A 23,600-nucleotide genomic window follows, 5' to 3' on the forward strand; every position below is an offset into this window, starting at 1 on the left:
TATCAGTCTGTTGACAAAATATCTAATAGCTTTACAACGGCTGAGCCGACTTTGATAACATCTATCTAAACACCATCGCTGAAAGACCTGCTTTCATCCCAAATAACTGCATCCAAATCTGTTCGGTCCTGTCAGAGCTACAGTGTCACAAATAGACACACATGGCGGTCAAACTTATAACGGCCCTTTCACACGGCAGTCCAGTTTTTTGCAGGATACCGTTTTTTGCAGGATCCCGTTTGATCGCAAAAGATATTAAGACGGAAACAGCATTTTGCAGGATCCTGCATGCGGTTTGCTCGTGTGAACACTAGCATATAATATCTTTTGCGATGAAACGGGATCCTGCAAAAAACGGTATCCTGCAAAAAACTGGACTGCCGTGTGAAAGGGCCGTAACACGCATCTTTTTCTCTCGGGGTTAAAAATTATCAAATTTCAGAGACAACCAGGATTCCAATGTAGTTGAAGTATATGTAGAGTAAATTCGAATATCCGTTAAGATTTTATTTATTTAAAGATATTGTGTGACTTGCAAAAACTGTTACAGTATCCTTTCAGTACCGGCGCAGTTCACGCCGTATATAATTAACCTCTCAATTATGTATTTTAAATAGTTGTCCGCAAATAAGTCTTCGATTAAATTAGAAATAGAACGTGTTTGGCAGTGCGGTGCAACGACGTTTTATATAATTAGCGATGCACAAATGAAGTGGCTTCGAAGGAATTGGGTCGATGCGAGTGGCGGGCGGGTGCGGGCGGTGCGGGGGGCGTCGGAATTCGCGTAACGTTACGTCAGCGGGCGTCGGCCTCGCGGCGGTCGCTGACCTGCGGCTATCTCTAGCGCGGCCGCTAGTCGCACGCGCATAATTACGCATACACACCATACACATGTGATGCATCACTAAACTGCTAAATGCAATTGACTAGCCGCACTAAACATCTGCGTCATCGGCAAATTAATTGCCTTACAAGAATTCGCCCGGAACGCTTCTTATTCTACCTCCTGCAGATATCCGAACTTCTATGTTTGTTGCTAATCCACAAAGTTCTGAAACAATTGAGTTGCTTTAGAGTAGGTAAATCGCCGAAAATACATTTAAAATGATAAATGATGGTATTGGGCAAGATCTTTTCTTTTAAGAATAGTCTTACCTTTCGTATGTTTTCATGTCAAGAACCGTGTCGTGTAACTTACTCGAGGTTGTCGACCTGGTTCTACACTGTTCTTTGTATCTCTCAAAGGTTGAAATGAAGGTACGTGCCTACTGTGTTCAAAACGGGAAATAATACGGTTCATTTCATTCATCAGCTTTATGTTCTTCCACATAGTGTAGGCGTTATGATGCGACTGGTGCGTCTTTTTATTTAGATGTTAAATATTTCTTAATAGATTTAATGGTTGGCTGGTTCCAGATGTTGATCGATGTAAATACACTCAGCTATATATTTTTTAATTGATCAATTTCGGTTGCAACTAATAGATAAGCCTTCTACATTAAGTTACTCGTAAATTCTGCGACTCTTTGAAACGTGATAATCAATTAAAGCTCTTGCTGAAGAGACCATTAGCTTAGACCCATTTGTTTTCGTCAAAAAACTTGCGATCGCGATGTAGTAAGAACGACTGTAGCTAGTTATTGTTAAACGTAGCCTTACTTCGTACAATGAAGGCCCATGACTGACTATTTATCAATTTCTCGTTTGTTATATCTCTTTTACTATTTCATTGAATAATAGGTACTCGTTAGTCGGTACCAAATCAATCAATTACTGCTAATTAATAGACGATAATGACTATAATGAGCAATTACTATAGCCTGTTTTTTAGAGGTGCTTCAGAATTAAAAAAAGGTACGGTGATTCCCAGTGTAAAGTGTCCATACATAAGGTACCTGGTATCTAGTTATACCAGGAATAGACCCAAACCTTGTTGAGAAAAGGCTAGGCAGATGCTTCTATGTATTTTTAGCACACGCTCACCTGCTTATCACCCTTCGCTAACTGAACGTAAATCAATATTTGCACAACACGCCTGCAATCCCCACAATAGGGATATAAATAGGTACGTAGATGTTTGATAATGGCACGACTTATCGACGCTTATCGGACAGTAATCCCTATTCCCGAGCGTAAAGCCCAGAACTTTCTAGCATGTACTAACTGTTATTTTCAGCGGTACAAAACCAACAACAAGAATTTATTGATTAGAAATAGTCAAATTAGCACCATGGCCTCGAAACCATATTCATAATTTTACAACAATTTTTTAAACAATGTGAATACGTACTGTAACTTCAACTAAGAAAACTTAATTCTATGTTATTTACCGTCCTTAAAAGAACAAAAATAGAGAATAAGGTCAATAAGTATGGTTTTTGAAACGAAAAGAAGGTAACTTTCTCGCGAGTGACAGTGGCAGAGGCTGAGAGCGCGGGCGCAGCACGGCACGGCACCGCACTATCAACTTTCTACTGCACAGCACTCTTACTAGCCCAATAAACATAAATAAAACACTAGAAAACTTTATAAAATTCAAATCTTACTAGACTTTAAGTAAGTATATAGTCTCTAAAGCTAAAACAAAAAACAAGGTTTAGAATCCTAGAAGGTAGATGAAACGAGAGTCTGAAAGAACTAATTTAATTAAGTATTGACCTGTTTATGCCAGGTGGTCAAAGCTAAGCCTAATACAAGAGTACATAACACTTACTTGTACTCGACCTGGGTTGTACCTAATTAGGTGTAGAGAAGAGCAGAGTTATTTCTTAAACGGATCTAGTACGGCTAAAATATGTATTACGGATACGCGAATTAATTAATGCAAAACTAATATCTAGAACAAGATCATCGTAAGTATGGCACTTTTTGAATAGTTAATTCTTAATGTTGTCATAGTAAGATGTTAATTAGTAATTTTGAACCAGTTAGATTAAGTTAGAAGTGATGTATGTAATGTGTCTTAAGATGGATCTCGAAACTTGTAAATGTGGCTATGCTATTGAGAGAACGTGATAATAAATGAAATATGCATGTCACTCTTTCTTATTTCTATAGTAAATAATGTACTACGAGAAATGCTTCCGGATATACGCAAAGTAACAAACAACTGTAACTAATAGATTAGATAGAAAAAAGAGCGAGAAAGCGAGCGGGGTGAGGGAACGGGGAAGTAGGCCACTTTCATTTTCGTTCATTTCTTTTCGGATGCAACGCGGCAAACATTTGCCGTGCTGCTTAGCACGTATCCATTACCTCCTTTCCTTGCACACTTATTAGTGGAGCTTGGTGCCAATCTTGTACTTATTTTACTTAATAAATTAAAACCCAGGTAAGCACATTCAAAGTCAATTATCCTGTTTACTTTTTCTCATTTCGTGGTCGTTGTATGTTTGAGAACTGTCAATATGTTCAGACGCGACATATTTAAAAGCACAATGATTTCTCTTATTACTGGAAAAAATTGAAAAGTTTACTGCAAAGTGTAGTTAAAAAGGTCCCATAAAAAGACCATAATGTAAAATGCTGTAATGGATGATTTAATCCATAAAAACAGGACCATTTCCTCAATAGTTAAATGTGAACCGGATTTATTGGAGTCATAAGATCAGCGTATGGTGACGGAACGGCGCGGGCGCAGCTGTCGAAAGTAAGCACTTTCTAGGCCACTATCTACCGTCACGCTAATCACGCTTTTTAATAATAGAAGAATTTTCTAATATGTTCAAGTATAAAACTATCGAATAGTAAAAGCTTGAATAATTTCGATTAGTCAAAATTAAAAACACTTTCGTATTTTAAACATTCGTAAGTCTTGCAATATACGAGATTGTAGGTTAGGATTCTAGGTAGGCTATAGGTTACACCTAGGTAAGTATATGTACCATATTATCATATAAATTAAAAGTATTGTTAAGAAGCCCAAACTTTCACTGTTTTTGTTTGTTATGTGATCCATACAAACTAACCGGATTAACATACAATTTATAAACAAACGACAACAACAAGCCAAAAACTGGTCGCTTTTTCATAAAGCTTATCTGAAACAATAGTATGTCAGCAAAGTCCGTTTATTCTCTATTCTAATGAGTTCCACTAACCTAATTTCAGTAGAGCCGATATAGCTTTCTACCGCCAAATCGCAACAGGTCAAACTACAACGCGATACTAGAGTGGAAAAGGTGAAATTTAGCAGAGCGAGAAATCGACGGGATGTGATGTTTATTGTAACGAGCCCACGATCGGGCGCGCGCAAGAGAAACTGAAAGTAATGGCGCTGCATTCAACCCACTTTCACTGGTGCGGTGCGCGGGCGCAGCGACGCCTCTCGTGCCCTGTGCCGCGCGGCGCCGCGCCGAGCCGCGGACAGTTCACACTCACATAGCGGACGTATTTACATTTCGTATAAGAAAGTACTTTCACGGTTACGAAATATTGACACCTTTAGGCTTGACATTGGAGATGATGTATTATGTATGCTAAGTGGCTTTTAATCTCGAAGCCCCTTGCGGCTTATGATTGATTACTCTCGCTCGCACGAGGAAACTGTCATGTTCTCACACTTTCTCGGATTTACCTAAACATTGAATTTTCAAAATGATTAATCCCTATAAAAGTTCTTTTTTAAAAGGAGAAATATTACAGGACTCATTTGTTGTTCCTACTTATTAAAAGAGACTTTGATTTCTTTTTTACAATTAAGTAGTTATTAGTAAACTCAAACTTCTATTGTAAATATTCTACCTATAACAAAAACTAATATTTTTGAATAATAGTCTGGGCCAATAAAAGTTATGTAGAAGTAGAAAAATTTTGACATCTTTCCTGAACTTTTTTAGAAGAATTTTCTAGAATGCAAAAAGTGTCTTCAGTATTGATCAATCACAGCAACCTTTATAACGCGAAAACAAGACATGAAAAATTTGTCACAATTTTTGGAGAAGCCTATCTGACACAGAACGTTAAGTAGGTTACATTACAAAAAAGTTTCAGTTGACTTTCAGTTAGTCTAGAAACTTATTTGCAACAGACTTTCACCAACTTTAAAAATAAGTTTTTGTAGCTTTTGTTGTTGTTGTTGTGACTTTTCATAAGAACCCGCACAGGCTGGTTCAAAATTACTACTCGTTAGGAATACCTGGAAAAAGTTAGCAGGCATTCTTAATTATTTAATTGACAGATAAGGCGGTACGGTTAATAAAGAAGCAATAAATTAATATAGTGGTGAAAGGTTAACAATTTCTCCTTCTGTACTATTTTATAGATCAACGCTTTCTTTTGGCTTTTACTACATTGAGAGAGAACACTTGCCAAACATATTTGTGTAATGGCTTATTATTTACTTACAGCTTACATACATGTATCAAGTACACACATCAAGCGCATAATAGTTTATGAAAAAACATAACATGTTACATGAAAAATCTCAACTAACTAAACTAAACAAGCGCATTTATGGGACTTTTGTTAAACTTGCTTCAGCGTTATTTTTTTTCAAAATAAAAAGTTTTAATTTTTTTGTCTTTTGATTAAGTTGTCAATGAAAGAATTTCACTATAATATATTTTACTTACATAATATTTTTGTAGAAGTACATTTCAATCAAATCTAATTAGCCTTCCGCCTAGGCCTTTCGTAAGAGCATTTTATTATCTCGATATACTTAAATAATGACGAAAATATTTCACATACATAATATTTTAAACATATACATTAAAAACAAAATAACCCTTGTTAGCAGTCGGGTAAAACTGTCGTTTGTCGTAGCGTGTATGAAGCCGCGCTCGTGGCGCTAGCGGGCAGCGGCGCGGCGCGGTGTCAGGCGGTGTCGCTGAACCGCGCGCGAGTCAAGGGCCTCGGTCGACGACCGCACGCGGCCTGCGGCCCCTTTTCCTCCACTACAATACACACACAAAATTGGCAGGCCGCTTTACAATTCATTAAATTTAAGACTAAATATCATTTAGTAACTGTATTTCTATGTTTTAAAATATTCATAGTTTAGAGAACAATCTTGAGATATTCAGATTTAGGTAGCTATTTTAATTTTCCCAACGTAGCTGTAAAATGCTTAAGACGGTTGTAATGCTGTAAATACGTTAACGTTACTACTTAAAATATAAAAATAATTGAATCGACTAAGAAATACTTAAACAATTTAAAACATTGGTATTCGGCTCAAAATTAAATGTGTTTATATAATTAAATATACATATGTTATACTTAGTACTACTTAGTTGATAAGTATGATCTTATCTAAGCCACCAATAATTGAGCTATATTGCACATTAAGACACAAGATCCTCGTCGTGATAATGTTTTATCTAAGAGCGCAGTGCGTGTGTTTACTAACACGCGCGTACGAGTATGAATTGTAAGTTTTCATTGAATGTTGGAGTTGCAATAGGTTGGTAATCGGTCAAATACGTGGCGTGTAATGCGTGCGAGTGGCGGCCGGCCACGGCTGGTCGACGAACCCGCGCGACCATAATGCTCACACAGTAACTGACTCAACAACCTGTATTGCTACGAATTAATAACCACTTAAATGCAATTATCCAATCAATACCTAGGAACAATTTCTTTGAGTAGTAACGTTGTAGATTAACGAATTTCAAGTTTAATAAACTAAAACTCTTTACAAACGTTACGTTTTAGCATAGTTTTAGCTCTTTTTCCTTTAAATAAGATGATTCACGTCGGGTGTCATGAATCGCCATACTTCGGCCTTTTGGGATCTTATAATTTTGGGTACCTAGCATTTAATGTGAATTAAAAACACTGAAAAAAAAGTGTAAAGTTTCTTTAAGTGCTACTAATCAGCGTAGATACTTAACGCCATTAACGTGGTTTTGAAATAGAAGTAGGTAGTTGTTAGATACAGCTTTTTATAATGATATATCTTGCAAAATGATGTATGTATGAAAATGTATTTCCGGTGTCCTTATAATATTTTCACGTTATCCCTCCCTACACATTTAAAAGTAGATATCGTTTGAATTTGAGGCAAATAATAATACAAACAACAGTCACCACCAACAAGCCGTTCTTATTGCTTTATAAATAAGTTGTGTAGGGAGGTAAAAGGGATTTGCTAAATTAAATCACGCATAAAGCGCACATAGTGAATTGAAGGTAGCGAGGACATGACATGTCTGCAGTTCGTCACAGGTTTTATTGTCGCGCCGTTACCGTAAAATGTCTGAATCGTATTTGTAACCAGAATGGCATCACCTTGTGGATGAGGACCTATTTAAGTATAGCCATTTCAGCTAACGACCGTCTGGCGAGAGGTTAATCGCGGTTCACCTGCGGGCAACTGTCGGCGCGGTGGCACTTCGGCTTTGTTTGCCGATGTGCGGTAGGTGGTTCCGCGACTCTGGCCATGAACATGGTCGATCACCCGCTCCACGCGCACTAAACTTGCGAATTTTATAGGGCGGGGGCGACCACCTGTCCGGAAGATTTGTGTAACGTCGCCTCGAACAGACAATCCATCCACAGCCCGTTTCGATGCATCTTGTCACCAATATAAATGTAACGGGAGTAGGTACCGAGTCACTGGTTTGCGTCTTATATCGACTATTATTTTCTTGGGTACCTATATTTTTGAATATGGTGACCTGAAAAAGTAACTGGAAAGCTGGCATAAGTGTTTTAGCATAGATACCCAATTAGGTCTGTACCGTTTTCTTTTTAATTATAATAAAATTAACACTTAAGAAATTTTGAAAAAAAAACTTGCATTTGGGTTCTATAAAATTCGCCAAATTCCTAATAAAAAAAATCTTTACTTTTTAATGTTTTTTTTATACCTTCAATCTGTACATACTGGTATCGAGATTTTAAATAATCCTCGTCTCCAGGATCTGAACTAATTCATATGATGAAGTAGTAGTCCGGCGTAGATTCCATGTTATGTTCTATGGGCTAGCAAAAGCTTGAATATAACGTACGCCCGCCATCTATCGCCGATAGGATGCACTATTGCGCAGATGAAGTTGTCGGCTCGTGGAAGGTTGGTGTACGCAGGAACTCAAAGCAAGTTTTAGGATATTTTTTCTCAATAAGTATTTAATAAAGCACAAATGCAGAAATAAATCATAAAAATATACCAAGAAAATAAAAAGTCTTCATAATTTTGATTCCAAAAAATTGTACGACTTCCATTCGAGTCAAAAAGTTTCGAAATTTAATTAACTTTTCGACACAGTACGGTAGCCAGTAAGTCTTCTATACCTCTACAATGTAAACACGTTGACCGGCGCAGGGAATTGTGGCTGCAAAATATCTTATACACTGGACAAGTATTCCCAACCTTGAACGAAGACCTATTTTCTTCAGCACAATATCAAAAAAAGAAGGTTCACCATTTATTATTAAACCCTTATTACTTGAATTTGCCATTCGAAATTTATCTTCGAGCAACTTCTGGTACCTACATACCTATGGACCGATCTAGTTGCGACGTTGGAGTAGACTCCGCGATTTTTTGCGGTAAAGCGCCAACGTTGCGCAGAGCGATGCGATGTTAACGCATATTTTGGCAACAGAAAAATGTGCGAGATGTTAATGTTGCGTTGATGCTTGCCACTAGAAATTGCGCAACGTGGACGCTGCACAGAGGTTGGAAAAGCAGCAAAGTAGCTCCTCGTGAATAGGTCTGTACTTATAACTCATACAAATAATTGGGTACCCTATTTAATATGGGATGACTTCAAAAACTTAAGATTAATCTCAATTTCTAACCCAGTCTTAACAACGCAGTGTGAAGGAACCCTGAACAGATGACATTTAGGTATATTGAAAAAAACCTGAAACTCCTCCTTTTCTTGAAGCCGTTAAAATAGCTCACTTTTTCGTTATTGCGCGTCTTTACATAAAGTTAGGATAAAAAATAGGGGCATTTAAACAGAGTTAAAATTAAGTAGATATCCATGTCAATATCTAGTTAAATATATGACACGATAGTGCACAAATTAAAGAAATAAACATTTTATTATCATGATAATGTAGGTATCGGGAGGCGGGAATCATTATGGAAGATTACTATAGGGAGGGATGAGTGGCGTGGCCAAGTGGAATGGAACCAGCGACCTTGTCATGGCGAGGTCACACCACCCCCCGCCCGGGCCCTATACCACCTCGACTGCTTCTACCTGCCTCTGCGGACGTCACCGCCAACTGCGAATACACAATATTGTGTAACTTAAGTGCCACTAAAAGGAAACCTCCGTTCGTTGATTTTATGTAGGCGTAGGCACAACCATAGAAGAAACATAATATTGCACTAGTTTAAAGAGGGCTACGTAGAAAGATAAGTATATATATAGGTACTACCTAAACATACGGTGGAGGCGGGCGGAAGGTACTTTATAGGCTTTGACTTGCAACAAACGCTCACGACCCCTCAATTTCCCAACACTCCTGGATAAACAGTTGTTAAGGATATCAATGCGTAGCTATTAGGCTTAGATATTTAAGGACTCCGAGATCGCGAGGCTCCAGGGCGGGCACGGACGTACCTACGATCGGAACGGAGTCGGGAGCGATGACGGCGGTGCGCGGCCTTGGCCGTGATCGCGCGCTCGATATAGCCCGGCCGAGCGCCCCGCCTGCCGCCTGCCTCCAACCTCCCACGTACCATCGTCTCCCCCTACATTTTACTCACACCATATTCTATTTCCTTCCGAAATTCTTATAGATTACTCGCTTTACTTAATTCCGACTTACAAGGTGCAAGGTTGCGTGCGGCCTTTTGGCCAGTAAACAACGAGTATTAATTAGTAAATACTTTACTTACATAGCTCGTCACAATCTAAGCGACACGGCAAGGAGGTGAATGCTGTGAAGGTGAAGGTCGGAGCCTACCTAAATATAGACCAACACATGTTGAGTAGGTACCTAAGTAGGCAGGTAGAACTTACCCTTTAATTTTTCAGACTCCCGAGATTTGGTATAGATAACCGTTGCCGATATTAATTTTATTATTGGTTTTCCTGTGACGCCGCTAATAGTTTGGACAACAAAACAGTGCGGCGCAGATATTTATTCCGCAAGCTGTGCATAAAGTCGCTCAATAGTACTTAGTAGGCAGACGGCGTAGTTAGAACGAATCAGAATTAGACACCAAGGCCACCAAGCGAAGTGATATCATTTATATGGCGTGTCTGTCCCTGAACTCGGCGAATGACGCACGTTGATTCAAATATCACCCTGACCTTAGTCGTAAAAATAATCTTTGTGTGCTGGCTAATGGATATTTACTTTCTACCCAACACTAATTTCTATCAATGAAATTGACAGTAAATGTAACATAGACATGCTCTAAGAGCCAATCAAAATAAATAAAAAATAATATGTTTCTCATATATTTAATTAATATGAAAATATAAACTATAGCGCTGTTAGACAAAAAAGTTGGCACATCATTTTAAAAACATAATGTTACCTAGACTGCCTAGTTTCAAAGTATTTTTTAATAAACTCCTCGAAAGTTATAAACAGCATTATCAATTTGCTGTCTACTGTTAAACACTGATGATGCTTTCAAAAGCTGCAGTACCTTCTTTTCTATCTGTATATATTTGTTACACCTGATTACTTAGCTTTAGCTTTCTTGCCTTTCTTTTTAGGCGGCGTACTTTTACTGTTCTTGGAAGGTCTGACCTTTTTTCCGCGACCTTTAGTTTTCTCCTTAGCCTTTTGCGCGCGCAAGTCTTTCTTCATGCGTGGGTCGACCACCTTGTAATGTCCTTTGACTCCTTGAGGACGCTTCATCCTTTTGGCGGTAGTGTGTTTTTTAGCTACCACATAAGTTACTTTCTTCTTTCCATCAGTCTGCGCCTTTTTATACAAAGTTTTTATTTGTTGAGCTTTTTCCCTCTCTGACATATCAGCATTTTCCATGACGGCTTCGACCTTCTTTTTAGCACGTTCCATCTTCTTGATCATACGCTTCTTCTTCCGTGCTTTGGCTTCTATTACTTTCTTTATCGGCCGTGCGTTTATGTCTTGTAATCGGTTTTTATACTCTTCAGTGTATTCCTGTTAAATAGTAACACAATCATGATATATTAACGTGAATAAACGATTGAATGTAAAAAAATTCAACATAATTGAATTAAAAGCAGCAATAGTAACAAATTTTGAAATTACCTCAGGAACAATGATTGTTTTTTTCATATGCTTCTTTTCATCATCTACAAACCAATCTGGTAAATTTTTATCATTGAAAGCGTAGCGGTTCCACCCGTCATCAATAAGATCTCTTTTGAATTTTTTCGACGTTGCTATCATCGTTCCTAGCGCGAGGGTCTCGGCATCCATCTTGAGGTTTTTCTTCAACCGCTTTAAATCTAAAAATGATTAATTTATCAATAATTTTATTTCAATAAATTAACAGTTAAAACAAAATGAAACCTTTAGTTTAGTACGTTCAGCATATTAGATTAGCCAGCTATTTAGATTTTCTATACGACTGCCAACAACTATGGGCGCCTACAGATTAGGCGCATTGTATGGGCGCATAACACTGCGGCCAAGTTTGAAGCGCCATATGAGTAAAACACAGGTACTTTTAATCTTCTATTAAGTCTAAAAGTAACAAAAAGAATGTGCAACTAGGTGCCTATGTTCCATTTTGCACAATATGAGAGCTGACTGCTTAATCTCGACTAGTGGAGTGTCACCAGATAAAGAAACAAAGTAAATCACACATAGCTAGATAATAACTATGCACTGTAAATAATTATTCCAATTTCCTCTGAACACAAACCTGATAAAGCACTACAAATGCATTCAGAAAAATATATCAAAACTTTTTATATTAACATGGATGAACATCCAGGCTATATAAAAATAGATGTGATGGCAAATGAATGGTAGGAAAACACAAAGAACAAAATTGGATTATCAAAGCAGGTTCAGGATTACAAAATTATTATGAAACATACCTGGATCTTGTGAAACAACTTCAAATCCATCTTTTTGGGCACCTTTCGCACCAGCTTTTCCTGATGTGGGAGCAACAGTATCCTCAACATCATAGTCACTATCAGATGAGTCATCATCAGAACTCTCCTCTTGCAGTTTTCTTTTTAAACCATTAGCTTTTTCCATCATGCCATCTTCTGCTACTTTCTTGCCTTTTTCCTTGAGGGTTTCAGCCAACTTATCTAAATCAACACCCTCATCGTCATCTTCATCAATGTCCTTAAAACTATCTTTCTGAAACCATAGCTCAGCCTTCATGGAGCGCCTTGAGATTGGGTCAGTGTTGTCCAAATCAGTCAACAAAGGATGATTTTTCGGTATAACATCTGTTTTGGCCACTTTGCTATTTTTTAATGTGTTTAATTTTGTTAGTTTTGCCATTTTTTTATTTTCTGTGTCTGAATCTGAAAATGCTGTGAAACAAACAAAAACATTGTTTATCTAAATGACTACTAACAAAATATTTTGCAGTAATTTCAACTTTAATTAAATAAAAAGTGCTACCTAAAGTCTCCTTGTCTTGTTCAGTATCAGAGTCAGATTCCATTTCAAGTTCACTGTCTGAATCTTTATAGTAAAGGCCTGAAGAGTCCAGTTTAGAAGACTCAGTATCATATTTGACAAACTTCTTCTTCACTTTGAACTCATCATCGGAATCATCGTCACCATCTACCACTATATCAGGCTGCTGGTCCACCATGCGCGCTAATTCCTAAAATATACAATAAAATTAGTAAATATCTTTTGATATAAAACGTGGGTGAAATAACTTATGTTTTAGTTCTGTAATTATCGGTATTTATTCGGTAATTTATCTGCTTTTGAATTTCTCCTTACCTCAGCATTCTTGATATCTGATAATTTGAACATATCATTACTCTCCAAAATAGGTCCACCATCACCTTTGAGTACCATTTTCAGATTCATTTTCTCTGCCAACTTTTGCCTTTGCTTATTGAGTTGTTTCCTTTTCCGTTTAGAGGTACGTCTTTCTTCATCCTGGAATAACAAGGATTAATAATATTTACTAGATATAAGATAACATGGGAGGAGCTCTGTAGCTCCAATATGCAAATGTCCATCTGCATATTGTTGTCATACAGATGACATTTGCATCACATCTATGTAACTGATACATAACACACAGATATGGCGTTGAATTCAAAAGCTAAAACTATATTTTATAAAAGAAATGTGTGTACCTGCAGTCCAGCAATCTCAGCATCAACATCATCTTCTTCATCATTGTCCTCAGTTGTCTCCACCTTTGTTTCCTCATCACCATCTTCCTTATCATCTGCTTTGACTTCCTGAAAAATTGAATCAAAAAGGTATATTACATACAGTATTTTCAAAGTACCTAATCCTTTTTTATTCGCAACATTGATTTATTTGTTTAAGATATAATATTCATCATAACTAAAGCTTGATGTGGATAAAGAAGTCAAATACATACAAATAGAAAACCTAACTGTAAGTTGTTATAAGTTTATTATATTACCTGTGAGGCTTTAAATTCTTTCATTTGTTTGAACCAACTGAGTAATGCCTTGAGGTCTTTTCTCCCGAGAACTTTAATATCTTTACAGCATTCTTTAATCTCTGCTGTGGTTTTTGGATGCTCCTCTACCGATTTATCATCAAACACAATCTGCAAAAAATAATACAGAAATTATAGCAGCATGTAATTAAAAAAAGTATAACTTTATTATACTACTATGATAAATGAATTAAAAGTGTACCTCTGAGCATCCCTGCAACAAATCGATTGGGTCTGAATCTTGACTCAAAAACTGAGAAAGTAGTACTTTGTGATGTGTGGTATAGTCATTTTCCAAATATCCCTCAGCTTTAGCTTTCTTTTGCTTTTCTGGGTGTAATATATTCAAATGCTGTTTTTTAACAATATCCAAATCTTCAAATACATGTTTAGGATCCAGAAATTTTGGGTCAATTGTATCAGGTGCAATATAGCCCTGACAAACTACAAATATTTCAGATGATTCATTACGAGAAGCCTGGGGCTTTGTTGCATGGACTTTTTTGAAAAATTGTTTCAACACCCACAGAAGTGCATGATAATCTTTAGATCTGAATACTTTAGTGACAAACCATCCTCCTTCCCTCAAGAAATTTGTAGCTAACTTGAGTGCACTGAGAGTAAGACAGGCTTGCTGGTAGGCATCGTGAATCCAGTTCAAACCAACATTTGGAGCACCATCATTGAGAACAACATCGGCTTTCCATGTTTTGATTTCCTTTTTTATTGCAGTTTTACATTTTTCTGTAGTAATATCTTCAGTAAGAGCTATACAGCCAGGAACTGGTTTGATAGGAAACAAATCCACACCGATGACAACACTTGATACAGGCATGTTCTGATGCGCCACCTGCATCCATCCTCCAGGCGCAGCACATAAATCGATGCATACTCGTGACTTTTGTAAAAACCCGAATTTACGATTCAATTGTATCAACTTGAATGCAGCTCTGGAACGAAAACCTAAACCACAAAAAGCAATAATTTAATACTATTCACATAACCACTTTAAAGTTGTGAGATATTACTTTTAAAATTAAAACAGTACCTGTCTCTTTGGCAAGTTGATAATATTTGTCTTTCCGCTGTTTTCCTACTTTCGTCTTCTTCCCCATTTTTTAAGGGTTTTCATTAATAACTTCAACAAAAACAACGTGTTTATTGCGATTTCAATCGAGTTTTTGGAGGTTATAGCCAGATGTCAAATATACATTCCTGACATGCATGCATGTGTTCCGAAATATAAGTGTGTTTGTCTAGTTCTCGTGATGTCATGAATCGCGCCATACTGTTACATCTTTCCAAAATATGCAGACTACAATAGTAGTGCATTGACGTCATATTGAGACTAGTGTTTGTATTTGTTTTGTTCGTATAGCCGCACTAACAATATGCCACACATGCCACACTTGTCTCACCAGTAAAATATTTTGTTTGGTCCATCCATACACGAGTACAGTATGGCGTCAAATTCATGACGTCATGAGAATTGGCGAGTATACTGAGTTATGTTTCAGAACACATTCAATATCTCTGGTATTCGATCTCACAAAACCTGTCCAACATGAATTATACAAGTATAGAATTAAGTTTTATTTAAAAATCATTGTATTATTTGACTTGTTGAGTTAATCTCAGTCATGGGAAAAACTTTTTCGACTTTCTCCAAAAACTAGAGATAAAAAAAATGGCAACACTACAAGACAAACAATGACGTTGTTCTATATTTTTTCACGGTGGCAATCGGAATTTCATCAAAATCACCATTGTTTCGTGTCGATGAGTTAGTAGTTTGTGCGCAATCTAAAAATAATCAGTTCAATAGTTAAGCATCGTGAAAATAGCTTGTAACTGTCTTGCTCCACAAGGAATTTCAAACCACATTTCAAAGTGAATTACTTAGATCCGAATAAGTTTGATCTACCGTCATCATGACTCCTAATCTCCAAACATTCGTCAACAGCTTTCAAAATCGACTGTGAGTATGGTATTTGCTACTCTCTTCTTTTATCTACACGTATGTTGTTTAGATTTCTTCCATTTTTGTGCTGCCATTACAATTACGAATCATTTACATAAATATATCAAGGCAAATTTCAAATAATGACTGCATCGTTCTAGAACATTGTAGTACAAGGTACATTCTGTGACATACATTTATTAAATTGTTGTTGTTTCCGAAAAACATTGATGTGGTAACGATTATTATAGGTAGATGTTATAGTATTATTGTAATGTATTTTCTAAAACTGAGCTATCTTATGATGTAATGACTAGAGTAATTTAAACTATTATCTCATAATTACTTAGGACCTGCCCTTATCAATTACTAGACAAGCATTGAATAAACCTTATGAAATGTTTGTTTTTATATTTTACAGAGAACCACCGGTTCGCCAGCATTTGAAAAATGTCTATGGAACCTTGATGATGACATGTGGTGCCGCTCTGGGTGGGGTATACGTTGATATGTACACCTGGTTCCAAGCTGGCATCTTATCTGCTATTGTTGGAGCTGGCCTCATGTTGATGTTGATTGCAACACCTGACAATGGCAAAAATACCAACCTCCGTCTGGGATATCTCTTGGGTTTCGGTCTTACTTCAGGTATAAAACTACTTAATATACTAAACTTCTCAGATTTTACATGAGGATAGTAGTCTTCTCATATGTTTTCAACAATACAAATTACATAATTTACATAGAGTATCAACCCATTCTATTATTATTATTGGATGTGAAATCTCTTATCTACACTACAGTCATGATAACAGATTTGTGTTTACTGCAATAATGGCATATCAGACAAGTAGAGTACTATCCTTGATGTATTAAGAGGTCCTGATATGGAGATGACAATAATTCATCAATGGTTTTAGGAATGAGCCTGGGACCTCTCCTGGAGTATGTCAGCTTCGTCGATCCATCCATCATAGTGACAGCTCTGTTGGGCAGCACACTGGTGTTTGTTTGCTTCTCCATTGCTGCCATGCTGGCTGACCGCGGCAGCTGGTTGTTCCTGGGAGGAACCCTGATGACTCTGCTTACATCCATGTCACTCATGACCTTAGTCAATATCTTCATGCAGTCCCACTTCCTTTATCAAGTAAGTCTGAAGAGTCCTATTTCAATATGTTTACTTATAGAGATAATTATTATACATATTAACGTTCATTGCTCGTTCAGAAGCAATAATGAATAAGACCTTGATAAATGGGGAGTCATTCTGACACAACACTTGTATAATTTCTAGCTTCCATGTAACATTACAGGCAAATCCTCCAAATGAGATGATATCTTTATACTTGCCCATCTTATATTTAACGATATCGATTTATTTATTCATCTTATAATACATACATACACAACACACATACTCACATTAGTGTGCCTATGATACTCTAACTAATGATTTATAAAACATTCATCAACTACTATAAACACATCTATGAATTCCCACTGAACTATAAACATCTAATGATGTAAGTATTGACAATTGTTCTGATACTTCCTTATCCATATTTTTCAGGCTCACCTTTACCTTGGACTTATGCTGATGTGTGGATTTGTACTATTTGACACACAACTCATAATTGAGAAACGCAGAATGGGCAGCAAGGACTTTGTGCAACATGCTCTGGAGCTGTTCATTGATTTCATTGGAATGTTCAGAAGACTGCTCATCATCTTGTCACAGAAGGTTAGCTTTGTTTTTAATTCAACCAGGTAAATGTTATTTAATTAATATTACCATGAAATTCATAAAAATGACTTTTTTTTCTCAGGAAGAACAGAACCGCCGCCGCAAACGTGATTAAACAACTTTACGACGCAAATTCCTTATTTACGCAAGACTTAACCAGTGTGACGTGAGGTTACTATGACGTACTCATGTACACCTACGTGTAGGTTGCTCAAATGAGTCATCTGTTAACTGATGCAACAAAGCAGTTAAGTTTCGCGAAGGCAAGGATAATCTGCTCATAACTTTGGGAAGAATCCTTTAAATACTGTTTTTATTTACTATTTTGTTAACCATAAGATATTTAAGAAATTTACAAGTTTAATAAAGGATACATTGGAACCGATTGGAATCCATGTGTTTATTTATACACCTAAATAGCAAAGGATGGCTGTAGATATTCTCGAAAACCTTAAAAAATGCATATGTCACTTCAAATGGGATACATCTTATTACTAGGTAATAAAAATTCTTACTTCATAGTAAAATTGTATTATCTGCATCATACAAAAGTTTTTACGGTACATATTATTTGAAACATCAAAAGCGTGCGTTTGATAATTAGCAATGACGTAAAATTAATTCTTGATCATTCGCAGGGCTCTTGTAGAAGGCCAAATCAAAAAATGGTTATCTACCTATGCAATGACTACAGTTGCTATCTGTGAGTTATATCAAAACATCGAATAAATGAAACCAAGCTCCCAAAAAGGAGAAAGCACTAAATTCGTACGTTTTAATTAGGTAATATATTAATTTTATGACGAACTATTTTGTCCCGTTACTTCAATTTTATAGTTAATGTTCCGACTTGTCTTCTGTTTATAATTACTTACTAATACCAATAACGAATATTTACTTACCTAAATATTCGTTATTGGTAATAACTACTGTTTGCATCATAGCACATTTTTGGCAGACTGTACTAAGCATATAAAAAGAACGAGGATAGTTCAGATTAGGGGTCAGTTAAAAAACTAAGCCATATGAACATACGACCGCCAATAATGAATTTGTAGCTTACATAGATCTTAGTAAGTAAAATAAGGCCCATTATACATAGTGCTCATACAAAGCACTGCTTGAACTAGATAGAGAAAAGAGAGGACTCCCGTTTCTGCTCTTACACTTTGTTAGTTTATATTTTTCACGCGTGTGGGTTTTTGTTTAAAATAAAATACATATTTATGTAGTTATTAAAATGTAAAACATTTGCTTATTATTAAAACAGAACTAAGTACTGCTTAGGATTTTTAAAAGTCGTGTAAAAATTAGAAAGAGGTACAAATATACGTTATCTACCACTACTATTTTCATCTTGTGGGTGTACTTTATTCTTATCATATAAAAATATTTTCCTAGCTTTGCCCAACTCGTTGTTAATTAATATGCTAATAAAATTTAGAACATTGGCTTCCCCATTCTCTAAATGTGTAGTACGTGAAACATTCCATTTACTTGTGTCAGGGTTTTGTTGATTTTGTATATTCCCATTGGATTTTCTTATGGCATACAATTCCCGTGACATGCGCCACCTGCAACATTTACAGTTCCTAACATATTTGTAAGGAGGAACTTCTGAGTCCCCACTTCTAACCACATATTCATATGTCGTTACTCCCAGCAGAGAGATATAAATGTGAAAACAGCACAAATGTAATAAGGCACATCCTATTGCTGTTGATACTACACAAAATATGACTAAAAACGTGAAGAGAGATACTGAATTTCTACAAAAACTCGGCGTTACCGACGTTGTGTTGTATAATGCACTGCAGTTAGTAAAAGTTTGTGCTTCAATACTAAAATATTTTGGATTTGTAAAAAATATCACAATATCTGCTGCACACAGCGATGACGTAAACGCTGATATCATGAACGCTGTAGTGACGCAAGAAATGAACGCCACGTAGTTCCTGCGGCCAATGCAGTTGTTGAGCCACTTGCAGTGGTGGTCGAAGTTCTCCACACATTTGTTGCATATACTGCAATGCTTGGTTCTTCTGCCGCTAGTATGTATATTACACAGATGACATCTTCCATTCTCAATAACGTGTGCGTGGATTTCTCGGTTGAATTCAGGAACATTATAAACTTCTAATTTTCTTAATTCGGTCTCACTGGGGTCTAATAGCGACGCACAAAGATGCGATGAAACGTGAGACACGTACAGCACCGTAAATACCACTAGAGCTATAGTCCTCAACTCATCAAATTGTATTTTAATCAGAATAAAATAATTTAACGATCCCGTTGCGATGAATACAATCCATCCGATTATTTGTTGGTGGTTTAGTGGTAATTGAAATCCGTTCAATCTTCTTTGTGGTCTGGGAGATTGGTGTGAGGCACAGCATTTGTCCATTGGTATTGTTTACTTTATAATGTTTCCACTTAATGTTACTATGCTAGGTAGTTGTTATTGTCACGTGTTTGGTCTGAACAGCTAAATATTTCACACAAAACCAAAACGACTGGTCCAGGCAAACTACATTTTTCCATAACAAAAATCGAAAACAATAGCAAGCATTAACCTTGTGTTGTTACTTAATTGCTGGTCAAGCCTGTGTAATGCGCGCGCATCGTTTCCACTTTGGTATCAATTTCACATTATTATCAATTTTCCACTTCTAGGTTGACCTCATCTTTCACACGCAATAATTAATGATTCACATAGGTATTCTGCATTAACTATCGGTTCTTTAATTATTGTCCTTAAACGCAATTTACCTACAACAACTGAACAATTTGGTATAGTTGCTATGGTAACAAACAAGTAACTAAAATGAATCAAGTTTCGGAAAGTTACATAGTGTAAATAGGATGGTGCAAAACATAAACAATATACTGATTAATTTAACTGAAATTGTATATGTATTCTGATAAGTAAAAATCATTTTGGGTATAAATAAGGTACATGAACCATGTATTAAAAAATATAGGTAACTATGCACATATTTACATATGTTTCACGAGTTTGTATTAACACACTATTTACACAAATTAATGTACTATAATTTTCGGGTTATTTTCACCATTACTAGAAAACTTTTTGGCCGTCTCGCGCCTTGTATGTACCAGTATCCCATGGCCCTTACAGTCTAAATCCTCTTCGTAACATTTATTTCTGCAGCATTTCTTACACAGTTGATACAGGCATTTCCCTCCCTGAAATTACATATGAGTTTATACAATTATACGATATCACGGAGAGTATCGTATCGTCATAAAGCCGCATTTGTTGAATGAACTGCATAATGAGCGCTGGATGCCCTTGAGTGTTGATGGTAAAATACTTAAAAATCGTAGTTTCTTTGCGGATTCAGAAACTGACCATTTATGTTACTTTTGACAAGTAACTCTGTCTGTTGCGCTTTCATGCAGAAAGTACTGAACTATTAACTTATTAATTCGTGGACAATAGTGTGGGTTACATGTATAATAACACTGCTTTGCATGCAATTATGTGTATTTTTGTAGAATAATATGTAAACATAAGGATCTGTTTGTATTAAGCTAAGCATGTAACTGTTTTTTGTCCCAAATAAATAAAATAAAATAAAATAACTGATTTAACTGAAATTATACAAAGATAGTCTAGACTTCTAAGAGCCTGAGAAAGGAATAGGCAACTTTTTATCAGTTTGCCGAGAGTAGTTCTCCCGGGTTGGGGTAAAGCCGCGGAGAACAGTTAATAGCAAAATATAAAATTTCTCACCAATGGATTGGGACAACTTGTGTTGACACAAATTTGTCCACTTCTACTATTGTTTTGTTGCGCGTCCTGTTTCTCTGGTCTTCTCATTATACGTCTTAATTTTTTCATTTTCTTTCTAGACAAAGGTACACCGTCAATCTCCTCACAATTTCTTTTCTCAGCAACATTTTTCTACAAAGAAGAACTAATTTAGTAATTATTAAAAATGTTACGCCAAATATAAATGTCTTGAATTGTTTTACCTGTACTGTATTCAATTTCTCCATTTTCTCTGTGTGCTCTGCAGGTGACATCCTCACATAAGGTTGGCATATCCATGGAGGCAAAATTATATTGTATCCAATCCTAGTTATATTTTCATCATTGTCAAATTGCAATTTTCCTTCATGATAAGGCAAATACTTATCTTTAACATTTATGCATACTCTTCTAAAGTCATCCAAGTTTTGAGCTGTTGCCAGAATTTGTCTATCCTCATTGTTTTCTTCAAATGAAAATCTATAATTTAATCAAACTTATTATTGATCTATCGACAATAGTAGTAGTATCCGAAAAAACTCCATTTGAGTAGGCTCTTAACTAGGGCAGCAATAGAGATGGTTAGTCCCCTCTTTGAGGAATAGCTCGGGAGGAGTCATGGCGCCCTCACCTCTCGCGTGACATACTGAATGATCAGGTGAATCGTGCAATCGATGGAGGTAGCGCAGTGATTGACATTTCGCTCCTCTGATCCCAGTGCGCGGTGGACATGGAATTGGGTGGCCGCGGTGTTTCACGCAGTCCTCAAAGAGAGTCAGCAAACCCAGTAAGGCTTTATTTAAGTGGGTACTCAAATAGTGTTTTACAAAAAAAAAATACTCACATTTTATGGAATATTTTGAATAAATGGCCTCTTATATAAGAAGATGGACAAGGATATTTGTCAACAAGGTCTAGATATTCTTCAACCATTTCCCATGTCAATGGATTAATTCCTGCAAATATTGCTGGGTTTGTCAGATTACCTTCTGCACTCATAATGCCATCTACTTTTGTGTACTCTAAGCATCTGTATACATCCTCTAAACATTGAATATTTCCATTTGCCAGCATGGGTATTGATATGGCTTCCCTGAAGAAAAAAGCTGATTATTTCTTTATCAATATAAAGCCACATTACATAATAATAAGAAAATTTTACTTCTTGGCCGTGTCATATGAGATAAAAGCCATTCGTTTTCTTTATATAAAATTAACCTTTTTAAATTACAGAGCTATTAATGTTACAAAAGGAACTGTATCAAACCTACCTTACAGCCTTTATATGTTTCCAACTAGCAATACCAGTTAGTGGGCCTTTCTGTTCTCTTGTCCTCCCATGAACTGTGAGCATTTGACATCCAGCATTTTGTAACATGAGTGCGTATTCTACAGATTTGTCAATACTTTCAAATATCCTCACCTTACATGTTATGGGTATTGACACTGCTTCTGACATCGCTTTGACTGCAATAATTAAGCTTATGTAATATAATAAGTAAAAGTTATAACCATATCAATAAACTTGGAGAAGATATGCCATTATGATTTCAGTAATTTAACTCTAGTGCACTATGAGCATTTTGCAGTAGAATGATGTAATATGAATTTCCAAAAATAAGAGCATCATTAATAAATACTTCTTAATAGCTCTCTCTGCATTTTTTTTAAACCTGCAGCAAAAATGACAACTCTTATCATGGAATGCCACACGGGGAAAAGATAATAACTTTATCATATCACACACATGCAATATACCACATAGTTCAATTCTTGTAGAAACAAGTATTCTTTTCTTTTATTTAAAGTTTACTTAGACATAGACAAAAAACACATGTACATGGAAGAGACGATTACCAATTTTCTTTAGGAGTTCCCAATCGTCTTGTAAGAATGATCCATATCTGCCTCTCTTTGCTATGGATTGGGGGCAGCCAAGATTAACGTCAATGGCATCACATTGATGTTCAACTAGTTTTGCAGCAGCTGCCATTGTTTCAGGGTTATTGCCACAAAACTGAAATATGGATTACTTATTAGTGAATGATAATCCAAAATAATGACTCGAAATATTTGCATGAAGTACGTAGACGAAATACCTGGACGATAAGCGGACGGTCCTCTTCGCAAGTAACCATGTTATCTTTCCTATACTTAGGGTCTTTAGTAAACACATTACTGTGGAACATGGGAGTATAACACAATGTAGCACCGTGTCTTCGGGATAAAAGTCGCCAAGCCAGCTCACTGGCATCTACCATAGGTGCGACTACAAATTTTGGCCGCCCTATGGATTCAAACCAGTCATAAGCCATCTCTTAAGATAGGCAACTTTTAGTTCAAACAATTCCCGCAAAAATTATACCAAATAAATATGTGCCCCCATATACACATACGTTTCGTGGAATGAAAATTGATTATTGAAGTCAAATAATTAACAATTATGTTAAAAATCGAACAAATTCACATTTTTTAACACGTGAAGAGCAGTGTTGATATGATATGGTATTATGACAGTTACTTGACATTGACAATATTACTAGTTCAGAAACGCGTATAATACTCAGCTGCTCCGGTTAGAACGTAT

At 36.4% G+C, this 23,600-nt stretch overlaps 4 protein-coding genes across 4 annotated transcripts; 1 reads left to right on the forward strand and 3 right to left on the reverse strand.

Moving 5' to 3' along the window:
• Positions 1 to 10,357: 10,357 nt before the first annotated feature.
• On the reverse strand, positions 10,358 to 14,750 carry LOC110369926 (pre-rRNA 2'-O-ribose RNA methyltransferase FTSJ3). Its single transcript, XM_021325565.3, has 9 exons — positions 14,583 to 14,750; positions 13,737 to 14,497; positions 13,496 to 13,645; positions 13,197 to 13,304; positions 12,832 to 12,993; positions 12,499 to 12,706; positions 11,955 to 12,407; positions 11,158 to 11,357; positions 10,358 to 11,046 (listed from the first exon to the last, which is right to left on the reverse strand). Exons 1-9 carry the CDS (start codon positions 14,647 to 14,649, stop codon positions 10,600 to 10,602), a joined length of 2,556 nt encoding a protein of 851 aa, XP_021181240.3. The 5' UTR covers positions 14,650 to 14,750; the 3' UTR covers positions 10,358 to 10,599.
• A 515-nt stretch (positions 14,751 to 15,265) lies between these two features.
• Positions 15,266 to 17,629, forward strand: LOC110370040 (bax inhibitor 1). The gene is made up of 5 exons (XM_021325732.3): positions 15,266 to 15,512; positions 15,916 to 16,142; positions 16,415 to 16,641; positions 17,065 to 17,235; positions 17,321 to 17,629. The coding sequence occupies exons 1-5, from the start codon at positions 15,466 to 15,468 to the stop codon at positions 17,351 to 17,353; spliced, it is 705 nt and encodes a 234-aa protein (XP_021181407.1). The 5' UTR covers positions 15,266 to 15,465; the 3' UTR covers positions 17,354 to 17,629.
• A 124-nt stretch (positions 17,630 to 17,753) lies between these two features.
• Positions 17,754 to 19,975, reverse strand: LOC110370039 (palmitoyltransferase ZDHHC11). Its single transcript, XM_021325731.3, has one exon. The coding sequence runs from the start codon at positions 19,640 to 19,642 to the stop codon at positions 18,572 to 18,574; it is 1,071 nt and encodes a 356-aa protein (XP_021181406.3). The 5' UTR covers positions 19,643 to 19,975; the 3' UTR covers positions 17,754 to 18,571.
• Positions 19,976 to 20,124: 149 nt separating this feature from the next.
• LOC110370038 (tRNA-dihydrouridine(16/17) synthase [NAD(P)(+)]-like) lies at positions 20,125 to 23,498 on the reverse strand. The gene is made up of 7 exons (XM_021325730.3): positions 23,113 to 23,498; positions 22,871 to 23,030; positions 22,285 to 22,480; positions 21,858 to 22,106; positions 21,238 to 21,493; positions 20,996 to 21,166; positions 20,125 to 20,445 (listed from the first exon to the last, which is right to left on the reverse strand). Exons 1-7 carry the CDS (start codon positions 23,326 to 23,328, stop codon positions 20,281 to 20,283), a joined length of 1,413 nt encoding a protein of 470 aa, XP_021181405.3. The 5' UTR covers positions 23,329 to 23,498; the 3' UTR covers positions 20,125 to 20,280.
• Between the last annotated feature and the right edge of the window lie 102 nt (positions 23,499 to 23,600).

This window comes from Helicoverpa armigera, chromosome 9 (assembly GCF_030705265.1).
Source record: "Helicoverpa armigera isolate CAAS_96S chromosome 9, ASM3070526v1, whole genome shotgun sequence".
NCBI classification, from domain to species: domain Eukaryota; kingdom Metazoa; phylum Arthropoda; class Insecta; order Lepidoptera; family Noctuidae; genus Helicoverpa; species Helicoverpa armigera.

What these genes read in the sequence shown, in the direction of transcription:
- LOC110369926 (XM_021325565.3), bottom strand. Translation starts at nt 14,649, where the DNA reads ATGGGGAAGAAGACGAAAGTAGGAAAACAGCGGAAAGACAAATATTAT. An exon ending in TGTTGCAGGGATGCTCAGAG is followed by an intron (nt 13,646 to 13,736) that starts GTACACTTTTAA and finishes TATTTTTTGCAG; the next exon opens with ATTGTGTTTGATGATAAATC. An exon ending in AAGAATTTAAAGCCTCACAG is followed by an intron (nt 13,305 to 13,495) that starts GTAATATAATAA and finishes TCAATTTTTCAG; the next exon opens with GAAGTCAAAGCAGATGATAA.
- LOC110370040 (XM_021325732.3), top strand. Translation starts at nt 15,466, where the DNA reads ATGACTCCTAATCTCCAAACATTCGTCAACAGCTTTCAAAATCGACT. An exon ending in GGGTTTCGGTCTTACTTCAG is followed by an intron (nt 16,143 to 16,414) that starts GTATAAAACTAC and finishes CAATGGTTTTAG; the next exon opens with GAATGAGCCTGGGACCTCTC. An exon ending in AGTCCCACTTCCTTTATCAA is followed by an intron (nt 16,642 to 17,064) that starts GTAAGTCTGAAG and finishes CATATTTTTCAG; the next exon opens with GCTCACCTTTACCTTGGACT.
- LOC110370039 (XM_021325731.3), bottom strand. Translation starts at nt 19,642, where the DNA reads ATGGACAAATGCTGTGCCTCACACCAATCTCCCAGACCACAAAGAAGA.
- LOC110370038 (XM_021325730.3), bottom strand. Translation starts at nt 23,328, where the DNA reads ATGGCTTATGACTGGTTTGAATCCATAGGGCGGCCAAAATTTGTAGTC. An exon ending in ACCGTCCGCTTATCGTCCAG is followed by an intron (nt 23,031 to 23,112) that starts GTATTTCGTCTA and finishes TCCATATTTCAG; the next exon opens with TTTTGTGGCAATAACCCTGA. An exon ending in AAACATATAAAGGCTGTAAG is followed by an intron (nt 22,107 to 22,284) that starts GTAGGTTTGATA and finishes TTTTTTCTTCAG; the next exon opens with GGAAGCCATATCAATACCCA.